Source organism: Symsagittifera roscoffensis, chromosome 6, assembly GCF_963678635.1.
Source record: "Symsagittifera roscoffensis chromosome 6, txSymRosc1.1, whole genome shotgun sequence".
Taxonomy (NCBI): domain Eukaryota; kingdom Metazoa; phylum Xenacoelomorpha; order Acoela; family Convolutidae; genus Symsagittifera; species Symsagittifera roscoffensis.
Window position 1 is genome coordinate 56,870,492 of NC_087067.1, and position 21,314 is coordinate 56,891,805.

Here is a 21,314-nt window from a genome sequence, read left to right on the forward strand (position 1 = left end):
GGTTATGGGCAGTTGCTTCGACCGGACGTTGGCGAAGTTCAACTATGCATATATGGTGTTGTTTGAAGAGTCGCAGGAGGTTTTGCCGATGAAAAGAGACCAGGTAATAATTGAACTGCAGAACCTCAAATCAGTGATGACAAAATTGTCCCAAGAGCTGTCTCCGAGTCCTAAGATCAACCTCATGTTCAAGAGTCTCAGTCTGGATTCGAAGGACGAAAGGTGGAAGACAAAATACAATCCAGCTGACGATCCATTTCGGAGACCTTTGCCACCGCCAATTCACGCACAGTGATGAGCTTGTTTTAATTAGCCGAGTCTTTTTAAATAGAACAAATATTGATGATTGCTGTTTCAGTTTAGAAAAATCATAAGCTCTTTTAGCACGAACAGTGATGGGCATTTTATTTTGAATAAAATCTGTTGTTTTGCTCCCAACTATTTCTTGAAAAGCTTGTTAAATAAGACAGGGCAGTTCATTTTCATTTTTGCCGTCAATTTCCCCTCCGTTTGGCTCATCTTCAGATCGGAAATTGAATTCCCGGCTCGTCATCGATTCCATTGTTCACACAGGCCATGGAGAAGTCATTTAGACACCAATCTATTTTATCCCTTGGCACTCATGCATATGGATATACTATAGCCTCAGGGTATGCGGGAGTTGTGTTGCGGCTCCTCAGGGAGTGGCGTCCCTGCCCTGCATAGCTATGGGGGCGGCCTGTACATCTTTTACAGTTCAGGCTGCCCTGGGTTTTTGGTCATTAACCATGGCCTAGGCGGGATGAGGAAACGCAAATGGCGAAATGGCGTGCTGCATATAGTAATGTAGCTTAACATTTCCCCCACGCTGGACCCTCAGCGGTGTGGTAGACTTTGAGGCGTAGAGGACTTCAAATCCTCGCAAACGGCTGACTGTCATGCGGCATATGCGGCACCCGAACGAGTAACGTTCACTGCAGGTTGGCGACAGGAAGGGCATCCGGCCATCAAACTTCGCCCCAAATCCCTTACAATGTCATACACAACAAGCTCTGGCCCTCAGTCCCGTGCCCCCCTTAAATGGGGAGAGGGTGCTAAAAATCTCACGGTCTTTACTTCTTTCGTTTTAGGTACGCTAAACATTGGCACGCTCAAAAGCAAGTCTATTGAGCTGTGTCAGTTGTTATCCAGGAGGAAAGTAGACATCTGTTGTCTGCAGGAGGTCCGCTATAGAAATGAAGGCACACGTTACTTTGGTGAAGGGTCGGAAAGGTATAAACTTCTATGGAAGGGAAACAATGAAGGTACAAACGGCGTCGGAATACTTGTGAAAGACAGGTTAACGGAGAATATTCTATCCGTGGAGAGATTATCTGACCGCATTATATGTGCTAAGGTGATAATTGAAAGCAAAATTTACAACTTTGTTTCTGTTTATGCTCCCCAGCAGGGCCGCCTTGATATAGAGAAAGATTTGTTTTATATGGCGCTTTGCGACTTTCTATTTAAATTGCCAAATAAAGAAGAGGTGGTCATTGCTGGCGACATGAACGGACACTGTGGTTCGGACCAAATAAACTACGAATCAGTTCTTGGCAGGTATGGAGTGGGAGGAAGAAACCCTGAGGGTATCAGAGTCCTGGATCTATGCCTTGCCCATAATCTTCAGATAGCAAATACATTCTTCAGGAAAAGGGAACAACAGCATTGGACCTATGCCAGTGGCGATAGACGCAGTCAGCTGGATCTGTTCCTATGCAATCGAAATGTTCGGCGTAATATCACGAATTTCACGACTTTCCCAGGAGAATGTATAGCACCGCAACATAAACTATGCTGTGCATATTTCAAAGTTAGATGTTCTAAGACAAAGAAAGCGAAAGGCCAGATAACCACGATTAAATCGCATAAATTGAAGGATGCAGTGCATCAAAGCCAGTTAAATGAGAAGTTGAGTGAAAAATTGTCACCAAATATTTCCTGGAAAGAATTACAACACGCAATTGTAGATTCAGCTAGGACAGTTTGTGGAGTGAAAAGCAACAAGAAACAATTCAATCATGACAATTGGTGGTGGGACGAAGCTATGAGGGAGACACTGAAAGCAAAGCGGGAAGCCTATAAAAAGTTCAAGGCCAGTGACACAACTGCAAACAAACTCGTATACGCCGAGTTGAAAAAGAAGGCCAAACGAGAAGTTTCTAGAGCTAAAGCTAACGCATGTCAAAGGTGGTGTGCAGACTTAAATAGCAAAAAAGGTCGTGAGAAAATGTTCCGACTGGCTAGATGCACAGCTACCGAAAGTCATGATGTTCGGGGAGGTAAATTCATTAAGAACGAAAGTGGCATACTCCTCACTGACGGGACTGATGTCCTCGAAAGATGGCGCGAGTATTTTGACTCGCTCTCTTCCAAACCAGCCATCGGTTCTATGATGGACTCTCTTCCCATACATGGGCCTATCAGGGAAATTACCGAAACTGAAGTTGGCAAGGCAGTTATGCATTCATCTGACGGTAAAACACCCGGACCATCGTCCATAACGGCTGAAATGCTGAAAGCCTTGGACGCATCCAATTTCTCTGTCTTGACAAGCGTTCTACAAAGTGTCATTGACTCGGGGAAAATCCCGGATGAGTGGTGCACGAGTGATACCGTGACCATCTACAAAGGAAAAGGGGACCCCTTGCTATGTGGATCGTACAGGGGGATTCGCCTATTAGAGCACCCTATGAAGGTTTTTGAGCGTGTCATCGAATCACGCCTTCGCGGCATTGTATCGATAAATGACAGACAAAGAGGCTTTATGCCTAACCGAAGCGCAACCGATGCTATTCATCTGCTCCGTAGGTTGCAGGAAAAGTTCTTAGCAAAGAAACAAAAGCTTTATCATGTCTTTGTAGACTTAGAAAAAGCCTTCGATAAAGTACCAAGATATTTGATCGAGTGGTCTCTTAGGAGACAATACGTCCCTGAGAATCTAGTCAAAACGGTCATGTCGTTATACAGAAACTCGGTCTCCTGTATGAGGCGAGGAAATCAAAGGTCAAACCAATTCCAGGTCAACACTGGTGTGCACCAGGGCTCTGTCTTGAGTCCACTGCTCTTCATTCTGATAATTGAAGAACTCACCAAGGAATGTGGTGACGGAATTCCATGGGAAATTCTGTTTGCAGACGACTTGGTGCTGACAAGTGAGACCTTCGAGGGCGTGTTGCAAAAGTTTGCAAAGTGGAGAACAATTTTTGAATCAAATGGCATGAAAGTTAACATGGACAAAACGAAGTTAATGGTTACCGGGGAAGAGGGAAAGACCATAAAGTCGGGTGATTACCCTTGTGGGGTTTGCAGCAAAGGGGTCGGTAGTAATTCTATGATGTGTACTTCATGCAGGCTATGGGTACACAGAAGGTGCAGTGGCTTGCGGGCAAGCCAACGCCTCTCTGAAACCTTTGTTTGCAAAGTTTGCCAGAATCCCAAATCCAAGGCAACAGATAGTAAAATCACACTTGCAGATGGTGAAATTGAAAAGGTGGGTCAGTTCAAATATCTGGGGGACATGCTTCATCCGGATGGGAAGGTGGAAACTGCTGTGCGAGCCCGCATAAATTCCTTCTGGTTGAAGTTTAGAGAACTATCCAGACTCTTATTGGATAAGAATCTTCCACTTGTTCCGCGGGTTTTGATCTACAAGAGCTGTCTGCGTCCAGTGTTGTTATATGGAGCTGAAACTTGGTCAATGACAGACTCAAATTTTAAAATATTGAGATCAACGGAACTTAAAGTACTGCGATGGGTAATTGGTACTGACCTACATATGATCGCTTCTCGTTCTATTTATGAGCGTTGCGGTATTGACCATCTAGACATTTATTTGAGGAGGTCCCGTCTTCGGTGGTTCGGGCACACTCAGAGGAGCGTGCTCCTTGCAAATGCGCTAACAAACGTTTGTGTCCCCGGACCCAGATCAAAGGGTAGGCCGAAGAAGACATGGGACAAAACAATAGAGGAAGACCTATCCTTGCTGGGACTGAAAAAGGAGGAAGCCATGGACAGGGATTTGTGGAAGGCATTGTTGTCTAACCCCGTGTAGCACGGGAAAAAGACACAAAACGTTGATGATGATGATGATGATGAATATAATGTGATTACGTGTAAATGAACATATTTTTATATCCTGAATGAGTTCGACTTGTTTCTGCCGTGTAGTCTTTTTGATAGCAGACTTCTTACCAGTATATTTGAAAAATTTATGAAAAAACTAAAAACCCAGAAAAGTTATGTATTCCAAAAACTAAAATACTACTTTTTTTTTACAATTATACCACTAAAACATGTTTTTTTACCCGGTTATAGATGTTTTTTTATATTTTTGATAACTCCGCTGGCAAAATTGTTACCCAGTTTAGGATACCCGGTGGGGCGTTTATATCTTCACGTCCATTTTTTGGCTCTTTTTTCTACCCCGGGACCCGCAATTTTTTTAAAGAAACTTAGCGTTAGCATTATCCGATTGTTATGAATATAGACTTGCGGACGATATAGGCAATAACAAACTTATTCCGTCTTCATACTAACGTTGTAAAACCACTGGTTACTCCATAAATTTGAGGCTCATGCGAGGTGGGGAAAAACAAAAAGACTATTTTTCTTTTTTAGTGGCTGACTTTCATTTATAAATTTGAGATTTTTTTGAGAGGAAGTGGACAATATAAACCAGGATCGCATGTATCCTCACAATCAATGAACAAGTTTTGATCGAATAAATCAAAACAGAGCATCCTACCAACAGTCTAAATAATCTAATTGTTCTAGGAAAAACCGACCGATGCACTGACACCAACTATCGACTCCACTCCAGACGATGACTTGCGAGACTTTGAGGACCTTCTCTCCCTTCTCTCACCCATCGGTCCACCGGAATCTCAACCACTAACACCCACTCTACTAGCAACTACTTCCACTGCTATTACTACTACCACCCCTGCTACAAGACCGGCCCCTTCACGATCCTTCACTCTGCCACAACCCAACACATTTTAACCTGCTTCAATAGCTCCTAAATCAAAGCATCAACACCCCTGCGAACTTCCCCTCTTTAATTCAAAATACACCTGGTTCCTTCTAATTCTCGCATTGAGAAACGAACCCAAATAGTTCGACCCGATCAGGTAAAAACGGCTAACTCGCCGGTACCAGGTTCCACACACTTAATGACAGTTAGGTGACAGCCCTTGCATCCTACTTAACTAAATAGACAATTGCATATTCAGTTGGACAAAGAGCACCATATTTCCTCAAATACCAAACCAGAATTTGACATGGTTTTGAACTATGCGTTGAATCCTCTGATAAATTACTTCAAATTGGAAGCTTACCATCCAATACGGAAACTGTACTTCATAACAAATTCACTCTTTGATCACCAAAAACTATGATCCCGCGAAGTGTTTAAAAGCAAAAACGCAAACCCCCGAGATGGATGACTATACCGAACAGATACAACCGAGTCACATTAATGAGACCCATCAGATCCGGGAACTTAAAAAAACAAATACACAAAGTCATCGAAACATAGAATAGACAAAAACATAGAGTTTATTGTGTTCACAAAGCGTGACGCCGCCGCCACAATATATTCAGTCTGTTTACATCCCTTTGCAAAATAAATTGAAGACTTAAAGTATTAGAGATAACTCGTATAACGGTTAAAGTATTGGTAAATAAGACTCTTCTCATGAAAAACGAATAGTAACGACTCTACTAGTAAAATACGAACGTAAAATACGAACATACCTCGTTTAAAGAGAGTATTGACATGACAAGGGTGTTGACATACCTCATGAGACACGAAGAATTAATGACAAAAGAAAAGGCGCTGGGCACGATTTGTTAAAGTCGAATGGACAATTTAAACTTCCGTTTTTGTCATGATTTTATGACATGTACAGAAACAGCGATGAAAAGAGCCGTAATTTTGATTAGTTAACCGAGGAAATTTAAATTGAACAGACCTCTATCAGTTGGCCGCCAATATCTTGAATAAAAGCTTGCAGCTAACTTATTTAATTTCGTGAAATAAACACAAAACCTTGTTACTGCTACATAACGTATGATCAACGAATGACAATCCTTGATTAAACAAAAATTCTTGATTCCGATACAACGGTTAGCGCCGTATCATAAATCAATGATTATTGAAAAAAAAAATGATTCCGATGAGGTAGTTAGCGCAAAAACTTAGTATTTATGAGTGTTATACTATGCAAGAGACCCAAAATTACTTCAAAGTTTTTTTGGTATGCTTTAATTGAATCTTTTTCAATCATCTCCTGGCTATGTTCGCGTTTGGATCGAGCGATATTGTAAGCTAGAAGCTGTGTAGCTCGACAGGTGACAAATTGTTTATTTGTGATTCCTATCCCTATCAGTGTAAAAATAGGGGAGACATGACGCGACATGTAGACGTGAAACACAAACCAAGTGCACGCAAATTCCCCTGCTCAATGTGTAGTTTGCAGGCTAAGTTCAGATGGCAGCTGCAGACTCATTATGTCAAAGTGCACAATCTTTCTCCTACAGTAGCAAAAGCAGCTGCTAATGAAAGCTGAAGTTATGGAACAAAATCGTGTATTATATTTTATAAAGATTTCCGAAAGAAGATAGCTTCTTTGAAGTTTGCTAAAAAAATGTAACAAGTGAAATTGTAGATCTCATTATGTAGTTGTGTATGTGTTTAGAAAATTTTATTAAAAAGTCTTTAATGCTGTTTATGGAAATTAATTCGGAGAACGCTATCGAAGTTATAATTTCGTCTTCATTATGGAATAGATAATCATGTCTACATTTTTAACGAAATCTATTTGATACCTGATTTATTGCAGTTAACCTTGACGAAAATCCGTTCTGACGTTTTCTATCAACGCTTTTCTATCTTTCCAACCATTGTTTCAGGTTTATTTGCTACTTTTTTCTGTCCAAATGACTCTATCAGACTATATTGAGTTCTCACTTGCTATTAATCAGGAGTTTTTAGAAGATGAAAAAACCTTTAAAGTGAGCCTGTTAGAATCAGATAATTTCGTAGGTCTTCTGCGTACGAAAATGTCTCTGACACCAGACGCTTTGCTTGGTTCTCAACCTATGCAACACTTCGCGCCAAATTTTGTGCAACAAAAGAGAAAATTGCCCATCGGTGCCAATAGTCAGGTGCCGTCTAAACATCCTAGATCTCTCAGCAAGAAGAATCCAATTGCTAAATCAAACAATCAGATAACAAATCAAGGCCAAGCTTCTGCTCAACATTTTCGGGAATTCACTTCCGAAGGTGAGAAGTTTTACTTCTGTGATCTTTGCTCGTATAAAACGAAAGACAGAGGAAATGTGAAGAAGCATATCAACAACAAACACAACCAAAATTGTGTCAAGTACAAGTGCTCCATGTGCGGCCACGAAGCGAAAATTCGAAACAATTTAAAAAATCACTACATGGGAGTGCACAAGTTACCAGAAAACGTAGCCAAGTCCGCTACTGCAGATGCTCAACAAGTTTGATGCCAACTCTAAAGCAAAAACTGTGTGTTAGATTGAAGATAGGAAAATTAGACATGTCCGATATTTTCTTTGCGAAAGCAAAATGTATACCACCCGAGATTTTTTACCGGACGCTAGCAAAGCTTACCGAATTGCCAGAACTGCTTTGAGAAGTACGATATAGGGTCAGAGCAAGATAAATGCTTTTTTAAAACTTTTTAAAGGTTCCGGGAGCGTGTACTGACCGTTTTTAGGAGTGATAAGTCATCAAATCTGCAGAAATAATGCAAAAATTAACTTTTAAGTAGTGAAAATAGTTTTTCAGTTATTAAAATGTTCGTCATCTTTACTTTTAATCGTTACGTTTTTCTGCGAAGCTTTAATCAATCTAACTACCTCTTATTGCACAGTTGTGATACTTTTTATATCAACTGGGCATGTATGAGAGTTGGAAGTGCCAAAATTTTTGAATTGTTTTATCGAATAGAAATAGTTATAGCGCTAATAACTCAATCAGCTTAATTTTTCTCTTCGGTCAATTAAGTTCATCCTAGTAGCTTGTTTTTGGCTGGAAACTCACTGGCTTCGTCTCAACAAGGCGTGAAAGGAGGGAAAGAAACTTTGATAGTTTCTATATCTTTTTTGTTGGGCTAAAAGGTCTCTTTGAACGTGTCTATACAAAACAGTCCAATACAAAGCAGTCCGGAAAAGTATGAAAAAGAGCGAAAAAATAGTCCGATACAAAACAGTCCGAAAAACAGTCCCAATTAATAATTGTTTTAACAAGCCAGCCAGGCCGAGAATTGTCCTTTGTTCAACAAGCATAATGAACAAAATAGTGACCGCCGCAGTCGCGCCAACGTGTTGCGAGCTTGCCAACAGAGGGTAGGACTTAATACGAAATTTAGAGCCTGTTATCGCCGCGAAGCAGCGCGCCCACCGGCGAACTTAAACCGGACTGTTTTGTATTGGACTGCTTTTCCCCTCCTTTACATGATTTTTGGGACTATTTTGTATTGGATTGTTTTGTATGGGACTGTTTTGTATATGCACCGTTAAACCAACTTGGGAGGTCGTTCAAAGGCAATTGTTCGTCAATTTGATGCCTTTGTGCTTTCTTTTCCGGGTTATTGACAAAAAACAGATGTTTACAAGAATTTTTTTGAGTAAAATATATGTACGTACTTAATCATCGTGTAAGTACTGTTATTTACCCGTAATATGAAAAAAGAAAAACAAAAAAGAAACTACCAAAATAAATTAACAATGTCTTTGTTGTCTTGAATAAAAGTTTGAATTGTGAAGCATCTAGTGTTGGTCAAATTGTCCGTAATAATGTTCCCCGTTCAAGAAGCGGAATAGATTTTTTGCTCGTTATTAAATGGGGAGAGGGCACAGTGAAACTTGAAATTTTAGACTTTCATAATTATGCCAACGGTGCAGTTTTTTGCTTTAACTGGTGCCTACCCAAGTTTTGTCCACCTAGTTGCTTCTTCGTGTTTTGTATTTCAATGGGAATTCTACTATCAATTTGTCCCGATCGACATGATTAGTTTTCCAAAATAACTATTTCTGAGACAAGCGTATGAAATTTTTGTTACGTTCGCTATTTCTACTTTTTTTTCAAACTGATTTTTGACTTTGTGATTTTCGTCTAGCTTGCCATGATATGCTAGTGCTGTATAGCAAGAGGCGTGAAGCTCCCACTTAGCTTCTGTTTAGATATTGATATCTGCTCAACTGCTTGAGGTATTGAGGAACTAGCGTTTCGCTGTCATATTGAGGAACTAGCGTTTCACTGTCGCATCACTGTTATATCTGTCAGGTTTTGTGTTAACAGTTTAATGTTCCCCGGATATAAAAATTCAAGATTTCAAATTACGCTTTGATAGAAAGAAAGAAAGAAAGAAGAAAGAATGAATTTCCCCAGTATATGAAAACATCAAATTTAAATATACAACATAACAGATTCTGAGACTTGGAGATGACAGATAACGGAATCCTAGGATCCACCACGGATCTGCCAATATGTTTTTTTTTAAATTTCTTTTTTATGTTTCGGTAGATTCGATTAGATACTTAGTTTGTTGGTGACTGACACAGCTTTTCTTTCAGCATGGGCATGGTTACTCTAGCTCAGTGGTTGGATTAGTTATCGTTTATCGTTTTTTTTCTAAGTATTTTGAAAACAAATTAGTGAGAAAAAATTTTTAAAAATCTAAAAAGTGCGATATCTCGAAAACTAGCGGGTTCTGGAGGGTCATTTTTCTTCCACCTAATTTCAATGACTGATGACTTTCAATGACTTCTCAATTACTTAAATACTTTCGAATTTACGAGTCCTTTTTTCTAATGATATCTTCTGATAATTGATTATACTATGGTCCACTGTACTTCCACATAGTATAGTTTAAGTGTAGGTTTTTGACAGTCTGAAGTAATTTTGGTAAAATTGTTTCAAGCAAGCTCCAAGGTTTCAGAAGTTATGGATCCTCACTTTCTTACCAGTGAAACAATAACCGTTGAGCTAGTGGTAAATGAATGTCTTTTAAATTGTATGAACTTATACCTTTCGTTCGAGCACGTTTTCCAAATGAGTGATCGGTACAATAACGCATGTGGTTTTGTTTCAATGACTCTCGAAGCAGACCCCGAAGCTGTGACCAAGACATCAATTGAACAAACTTTTGCAAACATAGTGAATTATTCTAAACTACCCGCAGATACAAATCGCAAGCGTGGTCATCAAGTTCCTTTATTGTTGCAACAGATACAGAAAAAGGCCTGTTTAAAGAGTTCGAAACAGCTCAAAGGTGTAGCCGGTGCCAATGTTGCAGACGAAGGCGTGAGACATTACCGTGAATGTCGAGACAACGACGGCAAGAAGTTATACTTTTGTGACCTGTGTGCATATAGGTAGGAACCTCAGTCGCTTCGAAAAAATGAGCTTTAAGTGAGGCGTCGATTTCAATTTTAACTTGGTGTGTGACAGGATAATTTTTGGAATTGGGTTTGAAAATTAACGTTCCAAGTGGGTCTGGTCTCTATTGTTTTACAAATTAGGTTGTAACACAAATTAGGTTGGCTTCGCTTTTGGTGTTATAAAAAAGATTTCGAAGTTTCATGATGTTGTACAGGTCACCATTTGGGAATAACATGAGGAAATGAGGAAACATATCGACTTGCGACACAAAGAGAGATGTGCCAAGTACTGGTGCTCAATGTGTACACATGCCACTTACCAACGAAGTCACTTGAAGCAGCATTACATTAGCAGACACAAATTGCCTGAAACTGTAGCCATAAGTGCCACTAATGATAGTCAGCATCATTAAACTTTCATTAGATTTGAAAATTGAACTATGAGGTCTACTTTTTCTTATATAAAACTACATGCTAATTTAAACAATCAGTTATTAGATACAAGTTTTTCTGTTTAACAGACTAATATGTAGCCTTGCGAATAGGTCTGTCCGTAAACAACAGAATGGTGGAAGTTGATAATGCTAAATTGGTAAATGCGTTTGTGTATGGTGTTAACATGGTACATGTGTATAGTTTATGTAATTTCTTCCTGTGTTAATTTTTCTTAGCCAAAAATGTTTAACTCTGGCGGCTTTATTTTAATTCGAGTTTTTCCCAAGTTATATCCTGTAAATGGTGTTTTCAAAACTTTTTTTAATGAGGCCTTTCTCATTTCATAAATATTTGGGCAATTAAAGTCCTTCTTCATGCAAAATGCAGCAGAATTTCGCCGAATTTTTATAATACATTTTTTAAATTGAATTGTATTTTTTCACGCATAATTTTGCGGTTTTCTGAATGTTTTTTTTTTCATTTTGTGCTGAAAAGTATTTTAGTGCTAAATTTGAGATTGGAGATAACCGGATAAAATGAATTGAGACAAATTTTTCAAATTCAAATTTTTCAAAGTCGGTAAACTTTGTACAAATGGGGTGCGGACAAAAATATTTAGATTTTAGCATGCCTCTTCATTATGCAACCCATTTTTGCAAAATTGAAAACAAAATAAACACCTCGGGTCAAATCAATTGGTTCAAGTTTACGAAGGAAAGAGGCTCAATTTTAGTTTCTCTTACATCACTTTATCCTGCATTCTTCCTTAATTTGCAGCCAAAGGAATTGACCTTTTTAGTGATCTAATTTTGGTTTTAATATTTCGCGAAGAAATTGCATCATAAAAGTGCTCGCAATGTTTCAATTTATATATTTTTGGCCTAAAGTCTGTTAAAAAGTATGCCATCTGTCTCATAATTAAGCTTTCAGAAACTAACGAAATTTTGTTTGTTAAGCTGCATCGTATATTTCAGTGTTAAGGAAACTTTTCAGCGCAAGGCAAGGTAGTGCGAGGAGCGGTAGGGCAGGGTAGAGCAGCGCCAGGTAGGGTAGGGAGAGCAGGGCAGGAAGAGGAGGGCAATCCAGGGCATTTCGAGTAGGGGCGGGGCAGGGCAGCTCAAGGCAAAGAGGTGGGGAGGGGGGGGGGCGCAAAAGGCAACGCAGAGCCGGGTGAAGAGGGGCAAGCTCTGGTTGGGGCAGCGCAAGGCAGGGTAGAGCGAGGAAGGGCAACGCACGGCTGGAAGTGTGAGGCTGGGCAGAGCGAGGAGGGGCAAGGTATGTCAGGATGAGAAGTGGGCAAGGCAGGGCTGAGTAGGGCAGCGCAAGGCAGGGCAGGGCTAGGAGTGGATAGGTAGAATACGGCAGCGCAGGGCGAGAAGGACTAAGGCAGCACAGAGCCAGGCGAGAAGCAAAGCCTGGATAGGGCAGGACAAGGCAGGGTAGGGAGTACTAGACAAGGTAGGACAAGGAGGGGCAAAACAGGACAGGGCGAGGAGGTGCAGTGTAGGGCAGCGCAAGGCAAGGCAAGGGTCCACACGGCAAGGATCTGCAAGGCGGGGTAGGGAGCGCAAGGCAATGCAGAGCCGCGTGAGGAGGGACAAGGCTTGGGTAGAGCAGCGCAAAGCAGGGCAGAGCGAGGAAGGGCAATGCAGGGCTAGAAGTGTAAGGCAGGGCTAGAAGTGTAAGGCAGGACAGAGCGAGGAGGGGCCAGGTATGGCAGGATGAGAAGTAGGCAAGGCAGGGCAGGTCGAGGAGGGGCTGGGTAGGGCAGCGCAAGGCAACGCAGGGCAGGGCGAGGAGTGGAAAGATAGGGTAGGGCAGTGCAGGGCCAGGCGAGGGGCAAAGCCTGGATATGGCAGGGCAAGGCAGGGTAGGGAGTACTAGACGGTGGGACAAGGAGGGGCAAAGCAGGGTAGGGCAGCGCAAGGCGGGACAGCGCAAAGCAAGGCAAGAGTGCACACGACAAGGAGGGTTGGGAAGCGCAAGGCAGGACAGGATGAGGAGGGGCAAGGCAGGATAGAGCAGCGCAAGGCAGGGCACGGTAAGCCAGGCAGGGCAAGGAGTTGCAAGGCAGGGTAGAGTGGCAAAAAGCAGGGCATCCATCTATCTAGCCATCTATCATCCGTTCATCCATCCAACCAGCAATATATTAAGACATCTATCCAACCATGCATCCAGGCTGCGATCTGTCCAATCATCATTCATCCGTTCCAGTCATCAATTCATTTATCTAGCCATTCATCTTTTGTTCATTTGTTCAACCAGCAAGATATCAACCAATCCATCCAACCATCAATCACTCAAACAATCTTTCCGTTTTTCCAACCATTCATCTGACCAGCTATCCATCTATCTAGCCATCCATCCTGGACACCACCGATGCATCGAGCCATTCGTCAAGCTAACCACCGTAGTCTGTCGAGCGATTTATCCAGCCCTCCAGCAATCTATCTCGTCAATAATCTATCCAGCAATCTATCTCCCTCCATCGATCGATCGATCGGCTATCCATACTGACATCCATCGCTTCATGAGCCTTTATCTGTTCAGACAACCAACCAGATAGCCAAAAATTCAATCATTCCAGATTTTTTGTGTAAGATAAATGCCGTATTTTTTTCAGGAGCAGCTTTAGCTGCACAAGGCCGCTAGTTTAATAATGTTTCTATTTAATTTTTTGAACATAATGTCGGCCTAAAATTCACGCAAGTGACTCAAGGTATTCATTATACCTTTAAATGCGATTTTAAGCATCTCGACGTGTTAAGTTTTTTTTCAACCTATTGTTTAAGGAAAGAATTTTTTTCAGGTTTAACCTATGTTTTTCAGTTGGAACTCAGTGTTTGCTTGAAGTAATTTGAAACTAGCTACTCAATAGTTGGATGGTGTTAGTGTTTCCCCATGGTTGCGATTTTGGCCTTTAATTATGAATACCAATTTTTGTTAGCTTACAAGATCCGACAATTTTAGTGACTTTTTTGAAATTTGAAGTTCCCAACCCTGTACTCAGGGGTATTCATTCTTGCGTCGAAATATGAGCGCTCAAATGCTTGTAGTATTCGAGATATGAGGTTTGGTATGAGTATTTTTTCAAAATTGCAGAAAACTTGAAATTCTTAACTCTGGGTTTGGCGATGTCAGGGTACCCTTGGGGTTCTAAACTTTGTCTTCAATTGTGACTGCTCAAATCCTTCGACTTTTCGAGTTATTGATATTTTATATGATTTTTTCCCAAGTTTCAAAAAAGTTTTTGTTTAAGAAAAAATCGAACATTTGAAATTCACATGTGAGTATTGGGCGGGTATTCTTAACAAATGAAAATCTTGAGGACTGTTGGGCTGGTTCAAATGCTTTTAACTTCCGAGGTTTGACGTCTCTAATGATTTTTTTCTTGCAAAAATTTTTAAGAAAGTTTTGATTTTCAAATTTTCACAATGTTTCCAATTCTCAGGGGTTGCAATTTGTGCTTTCAAATATAGCCGCTCAATTGCTTTTAGTTTCCGAAAGACGACTTTTATATGACTTTTCAATAAATTACTGGGTTGCGCCCCCTTTGCTCGATTGTTCTCGACAGTTCTCTTCCTCGGAAAGAATCGCAAGAAACTGGATAGTAATTGAATTCAGAAATTAATATATAAATTGCCGAGTATAAGGACCGCTAAGTGGCCTGAATACAATTTATTAAGTATCAAGGAATTTAATCAGTGATAAGTTCCGGAAAGCTGCCTCTTGCAGTTCACTTTACAAACAATTCTAAACAACTCTTCAACTTTGCTTCACAAAACTTCACTAAAAATCTCGCGTCGAGAACTATCTTCAAAAATTTCACTAGTCACTCTCAGGACCCGTCTGAATTCTATAAGTCTCTCACTTGTTCTCTCTAACTAACGGAGAGCCAACTATATTCTCTCTCAGTATCAATTGCTCTTTTCTCTGATGGAGAACCAACTGCTCTTAGTAGTAGTTAACAATTGCTCTGTCCAGTTCGGTGGTTGTGCCTTAATCGCGTATCGTTATCTTTATTTACTTGCGGTTCGGTCAGCTTTGACAAATGACCCCTTGCATGATTTTATTTTAGTTCTTCATAACTTGTTCCCTTCCCCATCAATTGGGTAGTTCTCACAATTAAACTTCCATGATACTTGGACTTAAATTTGGTCATTTTTAATTTAATTGAACTATTTCGAACTTCCCTTTATTTGCTCCGCAGGACATCTGATCAGACAAACCCAACTAGAGAAAATTCGATCAATAGGTAGAGTTTTCATTCCGCTGGAAATCTAAAAATTAAATTCCACTTTCGAAAGTAGAAATCGTTCACGTTTTTTCGCGCCATTTCCACGTTCGTATTTGGAGAGTGCTATTTACGTCACTTTCAGCAGATGAATTTCAATTGAACTCAAAAAGTTCATTTTACCTAAGTCAACCGATATTTTAAAACTTTTTACTGAAAATCAGCAAGACATATACAAGAGTCTTCACTACGTTCATTACTCTTAATTAGAAACCACCCTCTGCAAACTAGAGCGTGAAAAATTTTTAATACTTTTCTTTAAGCAAGATCTTAAGTAGCTTCACTTCATTGTCTAGAATTCTTTGTTCTTCCGACTATTGAAATGGGAGAAAAGTTTGCATTCGTGAGTGTTTTAGATTTTTTTCTTTTTGTTCTCCACGCAAAATCAGGTCCCACAAATACTGATTGGAATGTGTCGAGGGATATATAAGTTTAATGCACTTTTAGAAGTGATTTGGAGGACAGTAGAAAATTCTCAAAAAATTGCCAATGTCGAGAAAAAACCGTACAAAATTTCTGAAATTTAGTCAAATTTCAAGCCAGTGGAGCGATCGAGTAGTGTTGGTTATATGAAAACATTTCAAAAAAAAATTGATTTTATTGAAATAAAAACTGGTATGTAAGCTTCATTCATCACTTCTTTGGCAATACAACTTTTCGAAAAACTTATTGTGCAAAAAATAAGAGTCGATGAACAGAGAGTGAAGACTCTAGCAAAGAAATAATTTTCTGCTTTTATTTCAGGAAAAGTCTAAAAACTCATTCACCTTCAATTTTGATTTTCCGCGATTTGACTTTTGATTTGTTTTTCATTTCATTTGTTAAAAGAAAAGCAAACTCTACTATCGAACGGCAGATGCTTGGAGGTCTTTAAAAAAGTGATTGACTTCAAACTTCATGAGTGGATTTCAGTTTTAAATTTTCTCAGTAGAATAAAAATTGTATTTATTGATGCATTTTTCTCATATTGGCTATTTTTATCAAAAAATGTGTCAATCATAAAAAAGGCTCTTGAAATTCGAACAGCATAAAACTGTTTAAAATCCGAAAGTTGAAGTTTGTTCGAAATCTTAGTCAATATTATGATTTATGTTTCCTTGCGTTCATTGACTTTTTTCCAACAGTCTGTTAGCCATTTTTTGTTGTGAGCTATTTCTTATGAGTTGTTGCAATACGATAAAGAAAAAAGGAGGTCTTGATCGAAGTTTAGAAATTTTAGGAGGTGGTGCTTAAATCTAGATCGAGATTTTTTGTCATTTTTCGTTGAGCTGTAAAACAAGAAAATCCGGTTGCTGAGTTTTCTTTATATTTCTTTGAAATGGTGTCATTTCTTGTGCGTGGTGTGATGAAAGAACTATACAAATGCGTTATAAGTTAGTCGATCAGACATCACCGACAACAGTTGTCTTCTAAAAAGTAACGAACAAAAAATGAAAAAAATAGCATAAAATTTTTTCATTTTTTTTAAAGAAAAATATTATTGCCAACTTCCACAATTAGTTTGTTTAGTTAAATCAAGGTTTCTTAGTCTAGATGACAATTTTTTCTAACGAACGTTATTCGCTCGATCGCTGTACTCGCTCAAAATTAGGCCAAATTAAAAATTTCAAACCGGTTTTTCTCGAAACTGGGATAGTTTTTGAAAAGAGTCGTTCGAATCATGACTAAAAGGGCTTTAATATGATTGATCACTCGACTCATTACAATAATAATGTGTCGTACCTGACTTTGCGTGGAAAAAAAACTAAAACACACCCGAATACAAAGTTCCTCCCAATTTCAATGGCCGGAACAATAATCCGCTGTTGGGCAAATAGCACAGAAAGTTCAAAACACAATTATTATTTCACACAATTATTTGCAATTATTTTGCAATTATTATTGTTGCTTTTTCGTAGGTGATGTGAGCAGATAAACTCAAACTTTCCTAGAACTCAAATTATTGTTTTCATTGACTAATGATCCTTATTTGTGGTATCTGATTCTGAGTGAAAAAAAAATACCCAAATACACAGTTATTCCGTTCTTTCAAAAGTCAGAACATTTATATAGCTCAAGTAATATTAACCAGGTTGACTTGCCCCGATATAACAAAGGAAACAAGCACCCAGAGCTTTCAGTATTATCTATGTACAAGCTTTCGAACTTCTAATTACTGACTGTGTCATTCATATCGTAAAATTTCAGGCAAGAGAAATTTAATTATTTGCGATATTTATAAATCAAAGAATGAGCCGCCCAATATTTAATTCAATTTAAATAATCTGTAATTTGTGTTTTATGACAGGTGAAACGAGCACGAGCAAAACAAAGACAATTTAACAGAAAAGAACAAACAAGCACCATTTTCAGCAGAATTCAATGATATTCTTAAAACAAACACCTGAGACGAACTTCGCCATGAGAACAATCAGTTGTACACAAAGTGCGTTCTCATTTCTTGTTCAACGCCCGAATTATTTACCTCAAATTAATTCAATTCACGGGATACAATTGCTGCATGTGCGCACAAAAAGATTTGGGGGCAAAATAAACCACTGCTTAATTTAACACAATAATAACAGAACACATCCCGGGTTGCAATTTTCGAGTTCATTTCGAACGACTCGGCCAAAAATAGCTATTTTTCGATGGAGTCGACCAAAAACGGCTATGTTTCGACACACTCGACTGAACGAAAAATATGTTCGACTCAAGCGTGCTATTTTTCGATCTATTCAACTGAAACTGGCTTCCGAAATTATTCGACTGAGATGTTTCAACCGACTACACAAAGAAAAAATGCGTTCGACCCAAGCGTAGATTAGACAAAAACCGGCTACTTTTCGACCGAACGAAAGAAAAACTGTTCCGATTTCATATTGAATCAGAAACATGGAATTTATTTTGCCCACAAAGCGTGATACCGCCGCCATCATAAAATCAAACTGTTCATATCCTTTTGCAAAATGAATGGAAACCAATAGCTAAAGTATTGGGAATACTCGTATAACGTTTAAACCTTTGGGAGTGAAAACGACTCTTCTCGTGAAATACGAACATTAGCGACACTAGCTGGCTGTATGATTGCGTCGTTGCTTTCGCTATACAGTAGAAAAAACCATGTGCGAAACTACCGAATTGTAATTCTAAGATCGATAATGAATGAATTCAACTTGTCATGAATGAACTTGTGAATATGAACCTGATTCGAAAAAAAAACAAGGGAATTGCCATGAACAATATAATGTGATTACGTGTAAATGAGTATATTTTTATATCCTGAATGAGTTTGACTTGTTTCTGCCGTATGGTCTTTTTGATAGGAGACTTCTTACCCATATATTTGAATTCGTACTTTTTAATTTTTTTGTTGTATTTTTGGTTCTACAGTTATTTTCAAAAAGTTTGTCGGCTCAGATGATGCTCGATAAACGTTTTTGAATTTATATTAAACGTATCGATTGTGTTTCTATTAATTTTTTTGAAATAAGGTTTAAGCTCAATAAGTTCAAGAAAAAATATCATGCACCAAAGAAAACATCAGGATGGTTTCCAATTGGAGTATGTTGCCTCTTTAGTGAGCCAATTGAACTCATTTCGTGTTATATTATTTAATCCATTTGACTACACTCAATTTTGTGAATGGTTACAAAGGGTTTGAGATGTTTTAGGGGGGACTTTGCTTTCTCAAATGAACAGACGACAAATGTGAGATACTATATTCCGCTTGATATGGATTTCACAAAACTACATCAGAAATCCTCTTTCAATGAAATTCAAAGCTTCTCCGTTATATGCGACGACTATACAGCTACTTTTGTTTTCGAATTGCCCAGAGAAGTTTTCCGTCTCAATTATGAAGACGGTTATGAAGGTGATGAATCTTTCGAAACCATCAAAAAGCCGGAAGATTTCCCGGAATTGATAAAAAGCAACGGGCCTAACCTTGCTTTTTGGAGCCAGGAGAAGTTACAAATTTTCATCAAAGATGATATTATTTCATTTTCCGACTGCCAAATTAACTCTAAGCCTTCTTATTTCTGGTCCGACTATAACTATTTTATGTCAGCCCTGCTGTGCGAAGGAAACGTCATCTACGTAAATTAGTGTTTGTATTGTAGTGTATTAGTGTGAGTTACTAATTGACATGCTAGTGTTTGTGGTCACTGGAACTGTCATCGAAGGGGAAGAAGATAAAAAATACAAGCCAGTTTTCCCTGGACTGTACCACGTGACTAGTAGCTGGCTGTATGATTGCGTCGTTGCTTTCGCTATACAGTAGAAACTACCGAATTGTAATTCTAAGATCGATAAATATATATCATATGTCGATAATGAATGAATTCAACTTGTTATGAAAGAACTTGTGAATATGAACCTGATTCGAAAAAAAAACAAAAGAATTGGAATGAACAATATAATGTGATTACGTGTAAATGAACATATTTTTATATCCTGAATGAGTTCGACTTGTTTCTGCCGTGTAGTCTTTTTGATAGCAGACTTCTTACCCATATATTTGAAAAATTTATGAAAAAACTAAGAACCCAGAAACTAAAATACTACTTTTTTTTTACAATTATACCACTAAAACATGTTTTTTTACCCGGTTATAGATGTTTTTATATATTTTTGATAACTCCGCTGGCAAAATTGTTACCCAGTTTAGGATACCCGGTGGGGCGTTTATATCTTCACGTCCATTTTTTGGCTCTTTTTTCTACCCCGGGACCCGCAATTTTTTTAAAGAAATTTAGCGTTAGCATTATCCGATTGTTATGAATATAGACTTGCGGACGATATAGGCAATAACAAACTTATTCCGTCTTCATACTAACGTTGTAAAACCACTGGTTACTCCATAAATTTGAGGCTCATGCGAGGTGGGGAAAAACAAAAAGACTATTTTTCTTTTTTAGTGGCTGACTTTCATTTATAAATTTGAGATTTTTTTGAGAGGAAGTGGACAATATAAACCAGGATCGCATGTATCCTCACAATCAATGAACAAGTTTTGATCGAATAAATCAAAACAGAGCATCCTACCAACAGTCTAAATAATCTAATTGTTCTAGGAAAAACCGACCGATGCACTGACACCAACTATCGACTCCACTCCAGACGATGACTTGCGAGACTTTGAGGACCTTCTCTCCCTTCTCTCACCCATCGGTCCACTGGAATCTCAACCACTAACACCCACTCTACTAGCAACTACTTCCACTGCTATTACTACTACCACCCCTGCTACAAGACCGGCCCCTTCACGATCCTTCACTCTGCCACCACCCAACACATTTTTACCTGCTTCAATAGCTCCTAAATCAAAGCATCAACACCCCTGCGAACTTCCCCTCTTTAATTCAAAATACACCTGGTTCCTTCTAATTCTCGCATTGAGAAACGAACCCAAATAGTTCGACCCGATCAGGTAAAAACGGCTAACTCGCCGGTACCAGGTTCCACACACTTAATGACAGTTAGGTGACAGCCCTTGCATCCTACTTAACTAAATAGACAATTGCATATTCAGTTGGACAAAGAGCACCATATTTCCTCAAATACCAAACCAGAATTTGACATGGTTTTGAACTATGCGTTGAATCCTCTGATAAATTACTTCAAATTGGAAGCTTACCATCCAATACGGAAACTGTACTTCATAACAAATTCACTCTTTGATCACCAAAAACTATGATCCCGCGAAGTGTTTAAAAGCAAAAACGCAAACCCCCGAGATGGATGACTATACCGAACAGATACAACCGAGTCACATTAATGAGACCCATCAGATCCGGGAACTTAAAAAAAACAAATACACAAAGTCATCGAAACATAGAATAGACAAAAACATAGAGTTTATTGTGTTCACAAAGCGTGACGCCGCCGCCACAATATATTCAGTCTGTTTACATCCCTTTGCAAAATAAATTGAAGACTTAAAGTATTAGAGATAACTCGTATAACGGTTAAAGTATTGGTAAATAAGACTCTTCTCATGAAAAACGAATAGTAACGACTCTACTAGTAAAATACGAACGTAAAATACGAACATACCTCGTTTAAAGAGAGTATTGACATGACAAGGGTGTTGACATACCTCATGAGACCCGAAGAATTAATGACAAAAGAAAAGGCGCTGGGCACGATTTGTTAAAGTCGAATGGAC

At 39.0% G+C, this 21,314-nt stretch overlaps 2 protein-coding genes across 2 annotated transcripts in view; one reads left to right on the plus strand and one right to left on the minus strand.

Annotated features, from left to right (window-relative positions):
• The window catches only part of LOC134848239 (mitotic apparatus protein p62-like), a 204,708-nt gene that overhangs the window by 148,489 nt on the left and 34,905 nt on the right, over positions 1–21,314 (minus strand). The window lies entirely within an intron of this gene.
• Positions 1,463–6,590, plus strand: LOC134848841 (uncharacterized). The gene is made up of 4 exons (XM_063866353.1): positions 1,463–2,679; positions 2,938–3,173; positions 3,373–3,511; positions 6,422–6,590. Exons 1-4 carry the CDS (start codon positions 1,463–1,465, stop codon positions 6,588–6,590), a joined length of 1,761 nt encoding a protein of 586 aa, XP_063722423.1.